This window comes from Antedon bifida, chromosome 9 (assembly GCF_963402885.1).
Source record: "Antedon bifida chromosome 9, ecAntBifi1.1, whole genome shotgun sequence".
Taxonomy (NCBI): Eukaryota; Metazoa; Echinodermata; class Crinoidea; order Comatulida; family Antedonidae; genus Antedon; species Antedon bifida.
In genome coordinates, this window is record NC_136234.1 from 5,205,548 (window position 1) to 5,219,354 (window position 13,807).

Below are 13,807 nucleotides of genomic sequence, written 5' to 3' on the forward strand. Positions count from 1 at the left end.
CTCCAACAACAGAAGCGTTATTTTTAATAAAAAAAAAAACATATTGTTAGACTAGGAATCAATAATCACATATTTTAAGCGACGAAAATACAGCTTTGTTATTTTAATCGTATAGATAAATCACGACTTTCTTTTGTTTAGGAAAAAAAATTATATTTTTTTAACCATCAGCGTCTATTAAGATTTCATTGTAGTGTATTGATATGCGCGTTACTTAAAATCAAAATAAAGAATTAGCCGAGACGATTTGGCGTGTTTAGTTGCTGGCTTTTATTACGAGTCGAGATGCAAGAAAATTGTATTTGAATTCATGACTGTGTTGCAGCAAGTTCAAAGCCTTACTAATGGGTTGAAAATGATTGATGGTTTTCAATAGACTTAAAATGCTCATTAAGCCAAGCAATGTAAGGAGACATTACAATTTCTCCTGTTCATAGTTGTTGAATATTACAAAATTCTTCATCAAATTCTCCCCAAACATAATTTGTATGGTAAATTATTTGCGGTCGATTCCTCCGTGTGGAGACTTTTTTCTCGTGCTATGATTACGTTTTAGATTATCATTTTTATTTCGTTAGTGCTAAGGTTTTCTAATCTTCTTTTCTTCTGACTGATGATAATTCGCTGCGGAACCTCAGGGAGTATTCTTTTGAATATTCTCCCGTTTTTAATACATTCTTCTTTGCATGTTACTTGATTTTTTTTAAGGTTATATTTTCAAGGTCGTCTTTTCATTTGAATTATTCGCATTAAAAATCTGATATTTCATGGTTACTGTTTATGAATGTAAAAGAGTACTGTATATTAATAAAGTAGTGATTTTAGATGAACTTGTATTCATTTTAGTGTGAAATTAATAAAAGCTTACGTCTGATAATATTTGACTGCTATTTACATGTGTGAGTAACAATATCACTGTATTTTGGCCTTGACTAAGTGATAGGTAATTACACTATGCTATTTTCAGGTTTCAATAGCCGTGCACCATTATCTAATGTTATGTCCAAAATACTACCTCTAATAGATTTGTATAATCAATGATTTGATCAATAAATAATCAAATTAGTCATTTTAGTTTATTCATATCAAATGTAGATTTAAGTAAAAGAACAATTTAATTTTGTTTTTCCAGAAAGTAAAAAATATTAATTTTTGTATGTGTATATTTATTTGTTACCATATTTATTGAGGGTAGTCTATGAACATGGTCGGAATATAAATATGGATAATTAATATGCAAATATGCAAATTATATAAATTAAAAACTCTGCTTGATTAGACACTCTTACTAATTAAGCTCTGTCTACACTATCAAACTGTATGTGACAAAAAAATATGATGTGCCCATATATGGACTTAATGATTTCATCACTACCATATTTGGGCATATCACTACCATATTTGGGCACATCACACTTTTTTTGTCAAACTAGTTTGATATTGTAGACAGAGCTTTAGACCACTGGTGACTTCATGGTAGGTAATCATATGTAGCAACTTCTGGCCACAGATGCTTTCTGGTACATCTTAGCTTAGCATCTCTTGACCAAGGTAATATCATTGAGTTCATAAATGTCCATTTTGTTAGTGGTCAAATACTGTAGTAGCTGGTCAGTAAACTAGGAACAGAGTATTAAGAGAGATTATTACCAATCTGATTAAGTAACGCTTTTTATACTCTCTCATCCTCTTCTTTTTAATTGCGTCAATCAATCTTGATCGTCGTCGTAGTCTTTTTCTGAAAAACGTTAGCAAAGCTTTACACTGCACTTGTTTTGTAAAATAAATCATCATGATATCGAGAGAGATATCAAGGTGTCATTCATGCTTTAATATACTCGCAAGTTGAAGGCCACGCCACTCCATCGCTAAATCATTTACTCATCTTATCGATATACTTGCTAAATTAACTTGAAGTAAATATCGCCGAAATGAGAGAATCAACGTTGTTGATTTACCTCTCCTGGGAATCGGGGAGGAATTAATTATACAACTACCTCCAGGTCAAAGAAGATAAAGTTTTATCAGGATTTATAATTTTCAATGGTTTTAGAAAATTCAACATGATATCAGAAAGGGATGATAATTGAGCAGTGTTCTTTGTAGCTTTTGTAAATATATATAAATATTGAATTTAAATACATAAATGAAAAGAATAAAACAAATCAGAAGTTTAAACAAATTATTGTTACTGTTAAGCACAGCAGAAATACTACAGCAGTATACTAATATAACTTTAATTTTTAAGGCTTTTTAATTTTAAGTTTTCATATTTTGAGGCATCACTTAACTTGATGAGTAAAGACATTCTTGATTAAATTGATTCGTTTTTAATAATTAAAAAAAATGTTTAATGTTTTACTTCTAGTGAACGTAAAACCCCTTTTATACAGAGCAGGCAAAAAACTGTGAGTGTGCGTATTGACGAAAATGTAATTATACAGTAGTAAATTCCATCATTCATGTAACCCTGTGTGAATGGGACTTAGTATTAATGAAGTACTGTATAGTAAGTTGTTCATGAGAGTGTATTTTGAGATGTAACTTTTGACAAGCAAAGAACCTCTCCATTACATCTAACTAGATTTTTTAAGTTAGTCTGTGAATAAGAACTGTCAGTAATTGGCAAGTGAACAGAGTCCTTGAAAGAGTCCCTGATGAACTATCTGAAGGCGAAGATATTAAATGTATAATTAAGAAAGGATATGCAAAAAAAAAATCATTACATTTAAGTATGCGCTTAAAAATACTTACATAGAATTTGTTGATTAAATATAAGTGTACTTATGTATTTATGTCGAAATATTGAATCTGTTCGCGATGAAGTGTGTATTGTACTAACTTAAATTGTACTTATCTGGTTAAGTAGTGGAATTAAGCATTAGACATATCATACTCATCTAGTCTTTATTAAATTACAGATTTAAGTTAATTTTTTAAAATCCTATACGCAATTACTTTAGTAATAGTAATAGTAATAGTTTAGTGATTTACACAATGCTAGGTTTAAATTTCTTTTTTTTTCTTTTTTTTCCCCTTTTTTTTCTACACATATACAAATGATATTTCTAAAATAAAAGTATGTTTTGCTTTATATTTTTAGATTTTAAAAAGAATAAAAACTAGATTATAATCTAAATTTAATATATTTATTGTAATTACTTTGACAGAGATGAGATAGAATAAGAATGAATTCTCAACTAGTTGGATTTATACTTTAAATGGACTCATCTTCTTTTTTTATAACACTTGTAGATAAGATGCAATAAAAATCTTCAAGAATACATTTCATCTAAGCTGAACCTGACAAGAATTTAACAAATAGATATATTTAAACCACTTGAATCGCCAGAAAATTACAATCTCTTTCTTGCACAAGTTTGAAATATAAATCTTAAGAAATGATATCCAATAACTACACAACTTGTATCCTAAATATTAGCTAGTTGTGAAATTTCTCAGTCATAAGCAATTCCTATTTCTTTTAGTAGATGAATTTCTTTCTCTCTCTGTCCAAAATTTAAATCTTCTTAGTTGATGGAATATCTGTAGAAAAGAGCAGTTTTCCAACGTGAAACAATTTATCTTTTTTTTGCTAAAGTTGTTCCAGTTGACGCAACAACTCCCTGGAAATATTAGTAAATGTATGATAATATAACAATCGCTTTGTAAATGTAAAATACATTTGACAGGATAAGTTTATAAAGTGATTATACTGACAAACATGATAAACTGTGTGCCATGTAGGAAACAATACGATGAAAATAAATCATTTTAGTTAACAGCGTTGATCATACTAATATATATAAAAAAAAATATTATAATATAATGGATGTGTATCAGTTGATTTAATACCTGTGTTGTAGAGAAGCCCAATCAATTTTCAATTTGTCAGATTTCAAGCTTTCATCTAGAAGATGTTTGCAATGATAATGTCTCCATTTATAAATGAGATATTAATACATGACATTATTAATAGGTTTCTAATGCCTGGCATACATATGTTTTTTGTAACATACATAAGTATACACTATTATACAGTGTATGCATTGCTTAAATTGCAAATATTATTATATTCATTCGTTGTTCTAGGCAATGCTATTTCTTTTTGAAGTAACTAAAAGCTTGGCTTAGTGCAAAACGTGTAATCTCTTTGAAGTATGACAGATTCAAAAACTTTAATGTATGTTTGAATATTATATGTGGGACTATAACCCATATACAATTGTATGTAAATGTAACGATAAAATGGTCTTGAAATAGGAATGAATATTACCGGTATATAGTCATTTGGGTTATGCAAAGAACCACACTTTCTTTTAGAATAACATACAGAATTAAATTAAAATATCAGTATTTTGTATATAACAAAAAGATTATTCTTGTCACAAAAAAATTAAAGTTAGTTTACAAATGTGATCATTAATAAAAATAAATAACTATTACAAATTTTGGATATTCTACTTGCAATGAATTGGGTCATCCCTGTATTTTTGTTTATTATAGATTTGAAATAAAAACAAACAATAGGCAAATTTGGTTGATACTGTATTTGTGGTATCAAGAAATCAGTACCTTTCATAGTTTATCTGTCATTGCATATAAAATAACTAGTCATTTGGAAACTGTGATTTAATGTTGTTGAAAATGATTTTATATAAAATATATAAATTGTCATCATCAAGTTTAGTAGTAGTATGGTGTCTTGTTACGTGTTAGGAATGTGCATAGCATTTACATCACCTTCAATCAATCAGGCAGAGCCTAATGCTAAAGGTGATATCTACTGTTGATACTAAGGATACAAAACTCATTAAATGTAATCTACTATGCTACTCCTGTAACCCAACAGATCATCCTCACTTCTATATCATTATCATACTCTTCCAAGCTGGTTGGTTCACATTAAAAAAATGTCCAGGTATTTTAAATCAGTGAATACCATTACAATGTTATAGTATTATTATAACAAAATCATTTAGTAACTTGTGTATGGTTGATTAAAATAAAGTAATTAAAAATGATTTATTATAAAATTAGGTAAACTTTTTGTGAGAATAAGGGATCTACAGCAGTAACTGATAGTTGTTTTTTATTCCTTCTGTAAATATAACTTGTTTACTATATAGTTTTAATGTATTGTAATCATCAAGGAAAAACAATTTCATGTTCGCCTTGTTGTGTTCATGACAATAAAGATTTATCTTGTCTTATCTTAACTGAAGTAACTACATTTTTAATTTATAAAACAATTATTTTGTTTTAATGTAGCAGTCATTGTATTATAATAGTGTATAAAAGGCTTGTTATATAATTGAATAAAGTAATCAAATAGTAAACAATATGTAGTTTCTGCAGTAGACTTATTTTGACGTGCTACCGTAGTTGATTAATGGATCTTTCAATTTGTGTAATTGTCTGTAGTAAGCCGCCAATTGTATACTTGTGAAGTTTATAATACTCTATTGGCTTGAAAACTAAACTTTAGTCTGCATCTGATTTGTCCAACTCTATTATCGTTATAATTCACTTGGATGCAACTGGCATCAGTGGAAGGAACGAAACTGTACTGTACTGTATCATTTATGGATTATATAAATTTATTATAAATAACAATATTTATTTTGTATTAGTTGACAGTAGTTCTATTCTTTTTAAAGATGTATTGTCTCCCAAAATCATGAAAAATAAAGATTTTTAAAATCGGACTTTGAATAGGCCATTTTGCAGTTTTAATGAAGTTGTTCACTTCCATAAGAAAAAAAACGGGGGAAAAAATTATTTCACCTATAAAAAGACAAAATAAACAGTTAAATTACCCAAAAACTCATTGTCTTCCAGACAATTTGACCATTTTTTGCTTTAAATTACATTTTTCTCAGGTAAATAAATTTTTTTCAGACCCAATTTTTTGTGAGAGTGAATAACTATTATGTGACATTAAAATAACATATTCAACAAAAAAATTTAAAAAAATATTTTTTTAGGGGGACAATATATCTTTAACAATAAACAAAGTTTTGTTGACGGTTTGTAAAAGCGTTTTTGGACGGAATGTCCAGTTATGTTCTATTAGCTTGAGTGTGATACCATAAACATTATTTGTTCTTTTCCAGACATTGAACAATAAATCTACAGCAGTCTGTACATTTAATCCTCATACGAATCACCCTTTTTCCAGTTCCTTGCTCATTTATTGGAATGTCTTGATGTCGATGGCATCCATCCCCCCTGAATGTTAACCCTTAGCCTAGTGACTTTAAGCTGAAGTAGCCTGGACTATGAATGCGTTTCTCAGCCTAGAACAAATACACAAACCTGTTAAGAAGCATTTCAGACTGCCTAGCTTAGGTGAACTCTTCGCAGAGCTGGGTCAATTAAGCAATCATTTTTAGTTTTACTCTACAAATTCATGTCTTAAATTTCTTAAGGAAGTGTTGCTAGTATATTCTACTGGCCTGCAGACTTGTTTTCTTTTTCTCCTGCAAAAGGAAAGAATTATAATTTTTTTTCCTCTGATAACTCAATAAAAATAATTTAATTAATTCGGTTTTTATACTATTTTTAGCTTTTTTTGATAACTTATTTTGAAACGTCAATAACTCAATATACTGTAGTAATAGTATATGTATATCCTTGGTTTTGAAGAGGACTATATCATTATGTAATTTCTATATCCACATTACAATTATATAGTACTTACTAACTTTGATACAATATATTCAATGATCACTTCGGGTCTGTTTCTGCTGCATAGCGCCGAATAAACCGTTTATTTCAAAATAGATTAAAAATATACCGAATCAATTGGGCATTTTTCTGGTTGTAGTTTTATTTGTTTATTTTTCGGTACACATTATACTGTTTTTAAACTTGCTGTAAAATATGTATTCCCCATAAACCAATGAATGTACAGTACCACATTCCCTTTCCATTATAAAAACAAAGATACAGTAAATCCAACAATCATCCTGTAGTTAGAAGTATTTTGACGGCTCCATTTAAATTTAAAAGCGTTTTAAATTTATGTTTTGTGGCAGTCATGTTTTGTGTGTCATCCTTTGCGCTCTTCTTTTACCCTTCACTGAAATAATAAATTCTAATCAGTAACCCCTTCCTTTTGCTGACCATTTGGAAATTTTTGATTACTCGATGACTCACGAATCTACCCTGAATGGGATCAGTATACTTTGCACTTTTCGATGTGCCTATCGCTTCCTGGGACTTCGTTATTTTATTAGCGAAGAAATTGGCTAGGGATTGGTTGTTAAAGACGTCGATCTTTAAACCAAGTTTTTTTTATCAAAAGCTAACATATCTGTAGATAAAAATGAATAAAAATGTAGAGATTTACTTTATCAAAACATCAAGAGGACAAATATTAATCAAAGTTTTGTATTTTTATATTTGTTTGAATAAAGATTCATGTTTTTTGCCTGTTTTTAAGCTCTGTCTACACTATCAAACTGTATCTGACAACAAAATATGATGTGCCTATATATGGACATGATGATGTCATATCACTACCATATTTTGACACATGACATCACTACCATATTTGGGCACATCACACTTTTTTGTCAAACTAGTTTGATAGTGTAGACAAGAGCTTTATAGCTTTTCGAGCTTAAATCTAATTTTTGGAAAGGAAAATTGTATTATAGAGATATGATGAGATAGACTTATCCAAAAATTAAGCAGCTGTAAAGAACATGTGGTTTACCTGAAGAGAAATGATACTAAACATATGTTAGCAAGAATAATACAGTTGTAAATATGATAAATCTGTTAGTAATAAACATGTTATTAGATTAAATAAATAATGATTATAGGTATTAATATTGTGTAGAAAATTGTACATTTATTTACTTAACCTATTTTAATTGCAATAAACATTACGTTAGATAATTGCTACTTAATTTTAAATGATATGTTTAATAATAACTTAACACTTATTACAATAAATTATAATTAAATTATGTAGAAAATGGTATCAATATTAAATAGATTATAACTAAATCATAAATATATTTTATAAAATCTTATTTAATAGTACATTTATTATAAAAATGATTAAAATTGAATCTAAAAAAAGGATTTAATACTATTACAAAATAATTTGTTATTTTTAGACCAGAAGTAGATAGATAACTATTTTTTTCCATATTTTAATAATTAAGATTTTTAATTTTAATTTTAAACACTGCATGGTTTGATGTGATATAACTCATTTGCATAAATTACATTATTCATGTCATAGTCACCATCTATCATACAGCGTTCACTAATAATTGTTTAAATGTACTGTAAATAATGTTTGCCATGCAAAGGTACTGAATAAGCTAATAGGCTTTTAGGTCTACCTGAGCCCTATACTTTAATTCAGTTGTATATTTCAACTGTTGAATAACAGTTATGTTTTTGATGTGTTAAATATTTTGTTTCTGGCCACTTTTTTATGCTACTACCATACATTATCATATCATAAATCATAGTGTAGTTGTGCATACGCGAAGGTGGGTCAAAATAATTTAAAATAAATAAATTTAAAATAATTTTGAGGCCTTCCATAATTCATCAACACACCCTAACAAGCCTTTTTATGTACTTTCATGTAATATCTTTACCATTGGCATTCACCCATACCATTTTGTCACCTATTCTATGCTTTCTGTAGCTATCCCCACTAAGGCAGTCCAATCTTGCACCTCTGTCGCTATCCCTTGTTGATATTTAGAACTTTTATTTGCTGTGTGTGTGTGAGATTCTCTTGTTTTTCTTACGGAAAAGTTATTTTGGCCATTTGTTTGAATGATAGGCATATGAATCAGCATTTAAAAAAGAACAGTCACCCGGCAGTGATGGCCTTTCCCATCATGGAGTTTGCCTTACTGAACCTAAGGTAAGAATGTGCTATTATAATGTACTATTATGCAAATACTATAGTGGTTGTTATTTACAGCGAGTGAGTGACCAAGCGGTTAGACAGTGGAACAGTAACATGTGGCCATAACATCGGCAAAGGTTCTAACCTCACTCACTCCTTGGCAGCCTCACTCGCTCCAAGGTTCTGGTGGTATAACGATCAGTCTTCTCTGATAAGGACTATAAACCGTAGGTCCAGTGTACACATCTAGCTCATCTGCACTTTAAAGAACCTAGTACATCTTTCGAGACGAATAGGGGGTTACCCAGGTGTACTAGTAGTACACACACAGACTCCTGATTGTAGAATACACTGTTTAGGGCCACTCTCTATAAATAAGGTTTAATAAAATAATTTTAAAATAGAATAAAAGTACACTACAGTATTATCAACATAGGGCCAGGCCTGGCGAATAGTATTTTTCATGTTAAACATTTTTTAGTTATAAAAACAATTACATTTCGGAATGGTAGTTTTAATTTTTCGTTTTATAAATATATTTAACAGACGTAATGTATGTTTATAATAAAATAAATAAAATAAAATTTAATCAGTATTAAGCAAAAGTTAATGAATAATAAAAAAAATATACAAAAAGGGAAAAAAGATATAGTAGAGGTCGTTTAACCCCATGGACTCTGGTTGTTCATCATTTACTTTATCATTTAACTCAAATGGTTACACACGATCACCGATCCACCAGATTAGAAATCATTTACGGTTAGTTAATATTGTACAAGCTGCTGTATATTCTGAAAGCTAAACTTAAAATTCAATTTCTTCACCTCGTGATGGCTATGACCCAGTTCACGCACATCATAAGTAGGTTTTCAGTACCTGGGGAGTGGCGCTATTGTACGGGTTGATAGAAGCTGCAATGGACCGTATACCACAGCTCGGCTTCATCTAATTAAGTGAATGCGATGATGCACGCAATATTCCAGCTAATCAAGGGTCTTTACTTACAGCACACTGCACACGATCAAAGGCTCGTCGTACGAAACGTTGCTCCATTAACTAAACGACGTCCTGATACTATTCACCATGATTACCTCTGATTCCCCTTAACAATCTGATACAGAAATAGTTTAATAATGCAAACATCAAATTCCTTTTGTGCGAAATCAAATGGTACATACTATTACAAATCATAGGCATTTGGCTTTAACATGTTTAGCATTTGAATTCAGTTAGCTGATATCGTAAACGGAATAAATTAAAGCGCTTTGCTGCTGCTGCTATGTCTAGCACAGATGGCTGGCGTAATTCATACAGCTAGATTAGGAGCTAGCCTTTAAGCAAAACTGTTAAGTGATATAATATTATTCTATCTAAACAACGATGCAGATATTTAACAAATATTCTTTGCCGGATGTTATTTAGAATAGAAACAAATTATTTTTGAAAAATACTGCATTTTTAATAGCTTTAAAAGGTAAATTATGTTGTGATATTAATTAAATGTTCTGATATAGACTAGTATTGTTTTTTATTATATTAAATCAGCTGATGAATATTTATAAATTTTAACAAATATGGATATGATTTTATTATTATTATTCACTTTATTTATTTATTTATTTGATCAACAAACCATAATATAAATATTAACTCATTGCAATAACAATTAAGTATTTATAATAATAGATTATTTATTAAAGATCAAATATTTAAACAAATTTGAATAAATAAATGAATAAGTAAGGTTTCTAAATGTTTAATATATCATAAAAGCAGAATATTGCTTTATGTAGGCCTGTACAGCGATGTTTACATTTATACGTACTACATAATATTAATTAATGCACACTACATGTCTTAATGCTGTGTGCTAAATTGGTGCATTACAGCATAGTATCATCAGGTAGTAAAACCACTGAACCGTGGAGGATCCTGGTTCAAATCCCATGTTTGGTCATGGTGGAAAAAAATATTTTTTTTGTTAAATATTTATATTTAAAATGATATGAGATTAAACCTATTTAAATGTAGGCTTCATAATATATTGTAAAAATTGCTTGTACAGTATACTAACATTATATATACTTGGCATTATTAACAGTGTCATCTTTTGGATGAGATGTTAAGCTGTTGGTCCTACAGGTCCATTAATAAATAATGTTGTCATGTAGGGGGAGTTATATTCGCCTCATAGTATGCTGAGCAGTGAGTTCTATGTGAATGGTGTAGTTAGTAAAGAGGTTGTTTGGATGGGGAAATTTATATTCTCCTCGATATATCCGAAATACAACAGTAGTCCATCAGACATTGGTATCATTATTGTGTAAAGCTCTGTCTACACTATCAAACTTTAAGTGACGAAAAATGTGTACATGCCCATATATGGACATGATGTCTTACCACTACTAAGGCATATCACTATCATATTTAGGCACATCACACTTTTTTGTCAAACTAGTTTGATAGTGTAGACAGAGCTTAACATGATAGATCAAAGAAATGTTTTTTGGTAACATTGAATCTGTTTATTCCAGTACAGTGTGTTGTTGTTTAGAGTATCTTTCTATCATTTGTTTCAAGGGTGGTATGTAGATCTGGCAGCTGTAATATGTTGACTGATTTCTTAAGATGATGACTCAATTTTTAATCATGTGACCTTACTAAATTTTTTTCAAGACAATAAAATATTTGAAGAGAAAGGTGTAGACAACATGATAGATACTTAAAATGCTATGGAAAGAGGAAGTTATTATGAGTGCAATATAACAAATAAATCCATACTATATTCCTTTACAATGGATTGTTGGTAGTGGAATAATACTACTCCAGTGTAAGGAATATTTTTAAGTGTTATGATTTTGTCAAGTTTTATGACTCAAACATGTTTTGTTGGTAGCTGGGGTTTAGTCACTCAGCCATGGAAACTCCCACTCGCATTAATTTGATGTGCTTTTAGCCATAGTAGTAAATTTCTATAAAACTCTTTCACTATTAAATAATGGTAGATTATATTTTTAGACAGACTCCTACCTCCTTGGATCAAAACATTATTTATTAATGAGTATTATTGTGGGTAAAAAATGTTGACGCAGGACTTTGAATGAGATCTTAAACCGTATGATATTAAACCGCACAGCTTCTATCAAAGCATGTACTGTATGTAATTATATGAGAAACATTACAATAAATTGGAAGGTATTGATGTAATTGTAAATAGGTTTTTTGGAATGTTTTGGGAGTCACTGAGCGTTCAAACAACGTAGACGGTAATAACACAAAAGTCCCCGCACCGCATAACGATGTGCAATTAATGCAAATCGCAATCAGTTGGGAGTCATGAATTTATATGTTTAAAAAAACCGAAATGTTGTGTTATTACCGCGCGCAAACGATGTATATTACCATCGTTATTGCAGTAATTCCAGAGGAACGTTCGGTATGAAATTTTGATGAGCGAAAAAGTATTATATTTCGGCTTATAAATTACGCAAACTGTGACATGAATGATTATGGCTCCGAGATACAACGTTTCTAAATATATTGATTTATTGATGCTCATTACTACAAATTGATTGGATGTCAATGATGCAGGACAATAATACATTTGGGGTTTGTACAGATATATTCGGATTAATTTTGAAATTACTCTAAGATATTTGTCGCGGTGTTAACATGAGTAACGGTGGCACGCGGTCTCTTCAGCTGAGCGTGCGATAATCTTTGTGCTTAGTAATCGGTGGTCAATTTTATGGGTGCTTAGTTTAACAAATTTATTTATAATACTGATGCCGGATATTAGCCTTAAGGATGATGATTAATTAATGACTGAAGAATATAAAGCAATGATGGGATTAAATATATATTGTTCCAGTACTGTAGTGTAATATACAATTTACAATTCATTACTTTAAAAAGAAATTATATATATTTGGCCATTCTTGTTTATTAATTCAAACGTATTAAGTTTGCATTAATAGAGAATGATAGATTTATATTTGTTTAATCAAATATTATTTTTCAATTTTCATATGTTTAGCTGTGTGTATTGAAATCCTTTGTCTTATGGTAATGAGGCCATGCACAAACTAAATTGTGTTTCTACTATTCCTAGAAAATATCTATAAAAACAGATATGATTGATTAAAATGTTAATATGATATTATTATCAACATTGTCATTGATATTATTATCAATATCATCATTATAAATTTTGTCATAATTACTATCAATGACATGTTATGATCATATTATTAAAATATCAACATTGTCATCTTACATCATTATTAATATCAATAATATTATCAACATAATCAACATCATATCATTATTATTATCAATGACATCATAATCATTCTTTTTATGAATATATTTTCGATACAAATAAAGCATATTTGTTTTTTAAGCATTTTTTTTTTTTACATAACCGTATTAAAAAACATTGCTATTGTAAACCTCAAAGTTCATATTAAATGTCATTGGCTTTTTGAAAGTCGTTGAGATAAGTTTAACAGCCTCCTTTAAAAATCCTTGTTATTGTAAATATAGGCATTAATGCTATGTTCATATGTAAAGCAGATTATCCTCTACATGCATTCCTATACACGACTTATCCGCAGAAGCTTGGCGACTTCCTTTAATAGATATCGCTACATACGAGAACATTTTTCATTATCAGAAATGTATTGTAGTTGTTTCCCTCAAGTGACAAGGATACTACCAGACTCTTCCCTTTCTCATCATACATTAAAACCAATATTAATGATAATCGCAATCTGTGTTTTCTAAAAGGCTTTTTATGTCGCATTTGGCTGGCTTTGGTTGTAAATTTCCAGTGTCATCTACAATCTAGGTCTGCAATCAACTCTCTTCAATATTTTTTCTATCGTACGCTGATTGAAAATATAGGTAGAGAGGGAGGTT

At 29.6% G+C, this 13,807-nt stretch overlaps 1 protein-coding gene across 5 annotated transcripts in view; it reads left to right on the forward strand.

The window, feature by feature from the left end:
- LOC144851369 (homeobox protein Meis1-like) overlaps nucleotides 1–13,807 on the forward strand; it is a 79,689-nt gene that overhangs the window by 25,945 nt on the left and 39,937 nt on the right. For 4 of the 5 annotated variants that reach the window (XM_078708783.1, XM_078708781.1, XM_078708782.1 and 1 more), the window contains exon 7: nucleotides 8,819–8,902. The exons of the other annotated variant lie outside the window; for it this stretch is intronic. In XM_078708783.1, coding sequence (XP_078564909.1) covers nucleotides 8,819–8,902 — 84 coding nt within the window. The remainder of the gene's footprint in view (nucleotides 1–8,818; nucleotides 8,903–13,807) is intronic. 5 annotated transcript variants of the gene reach the window in all.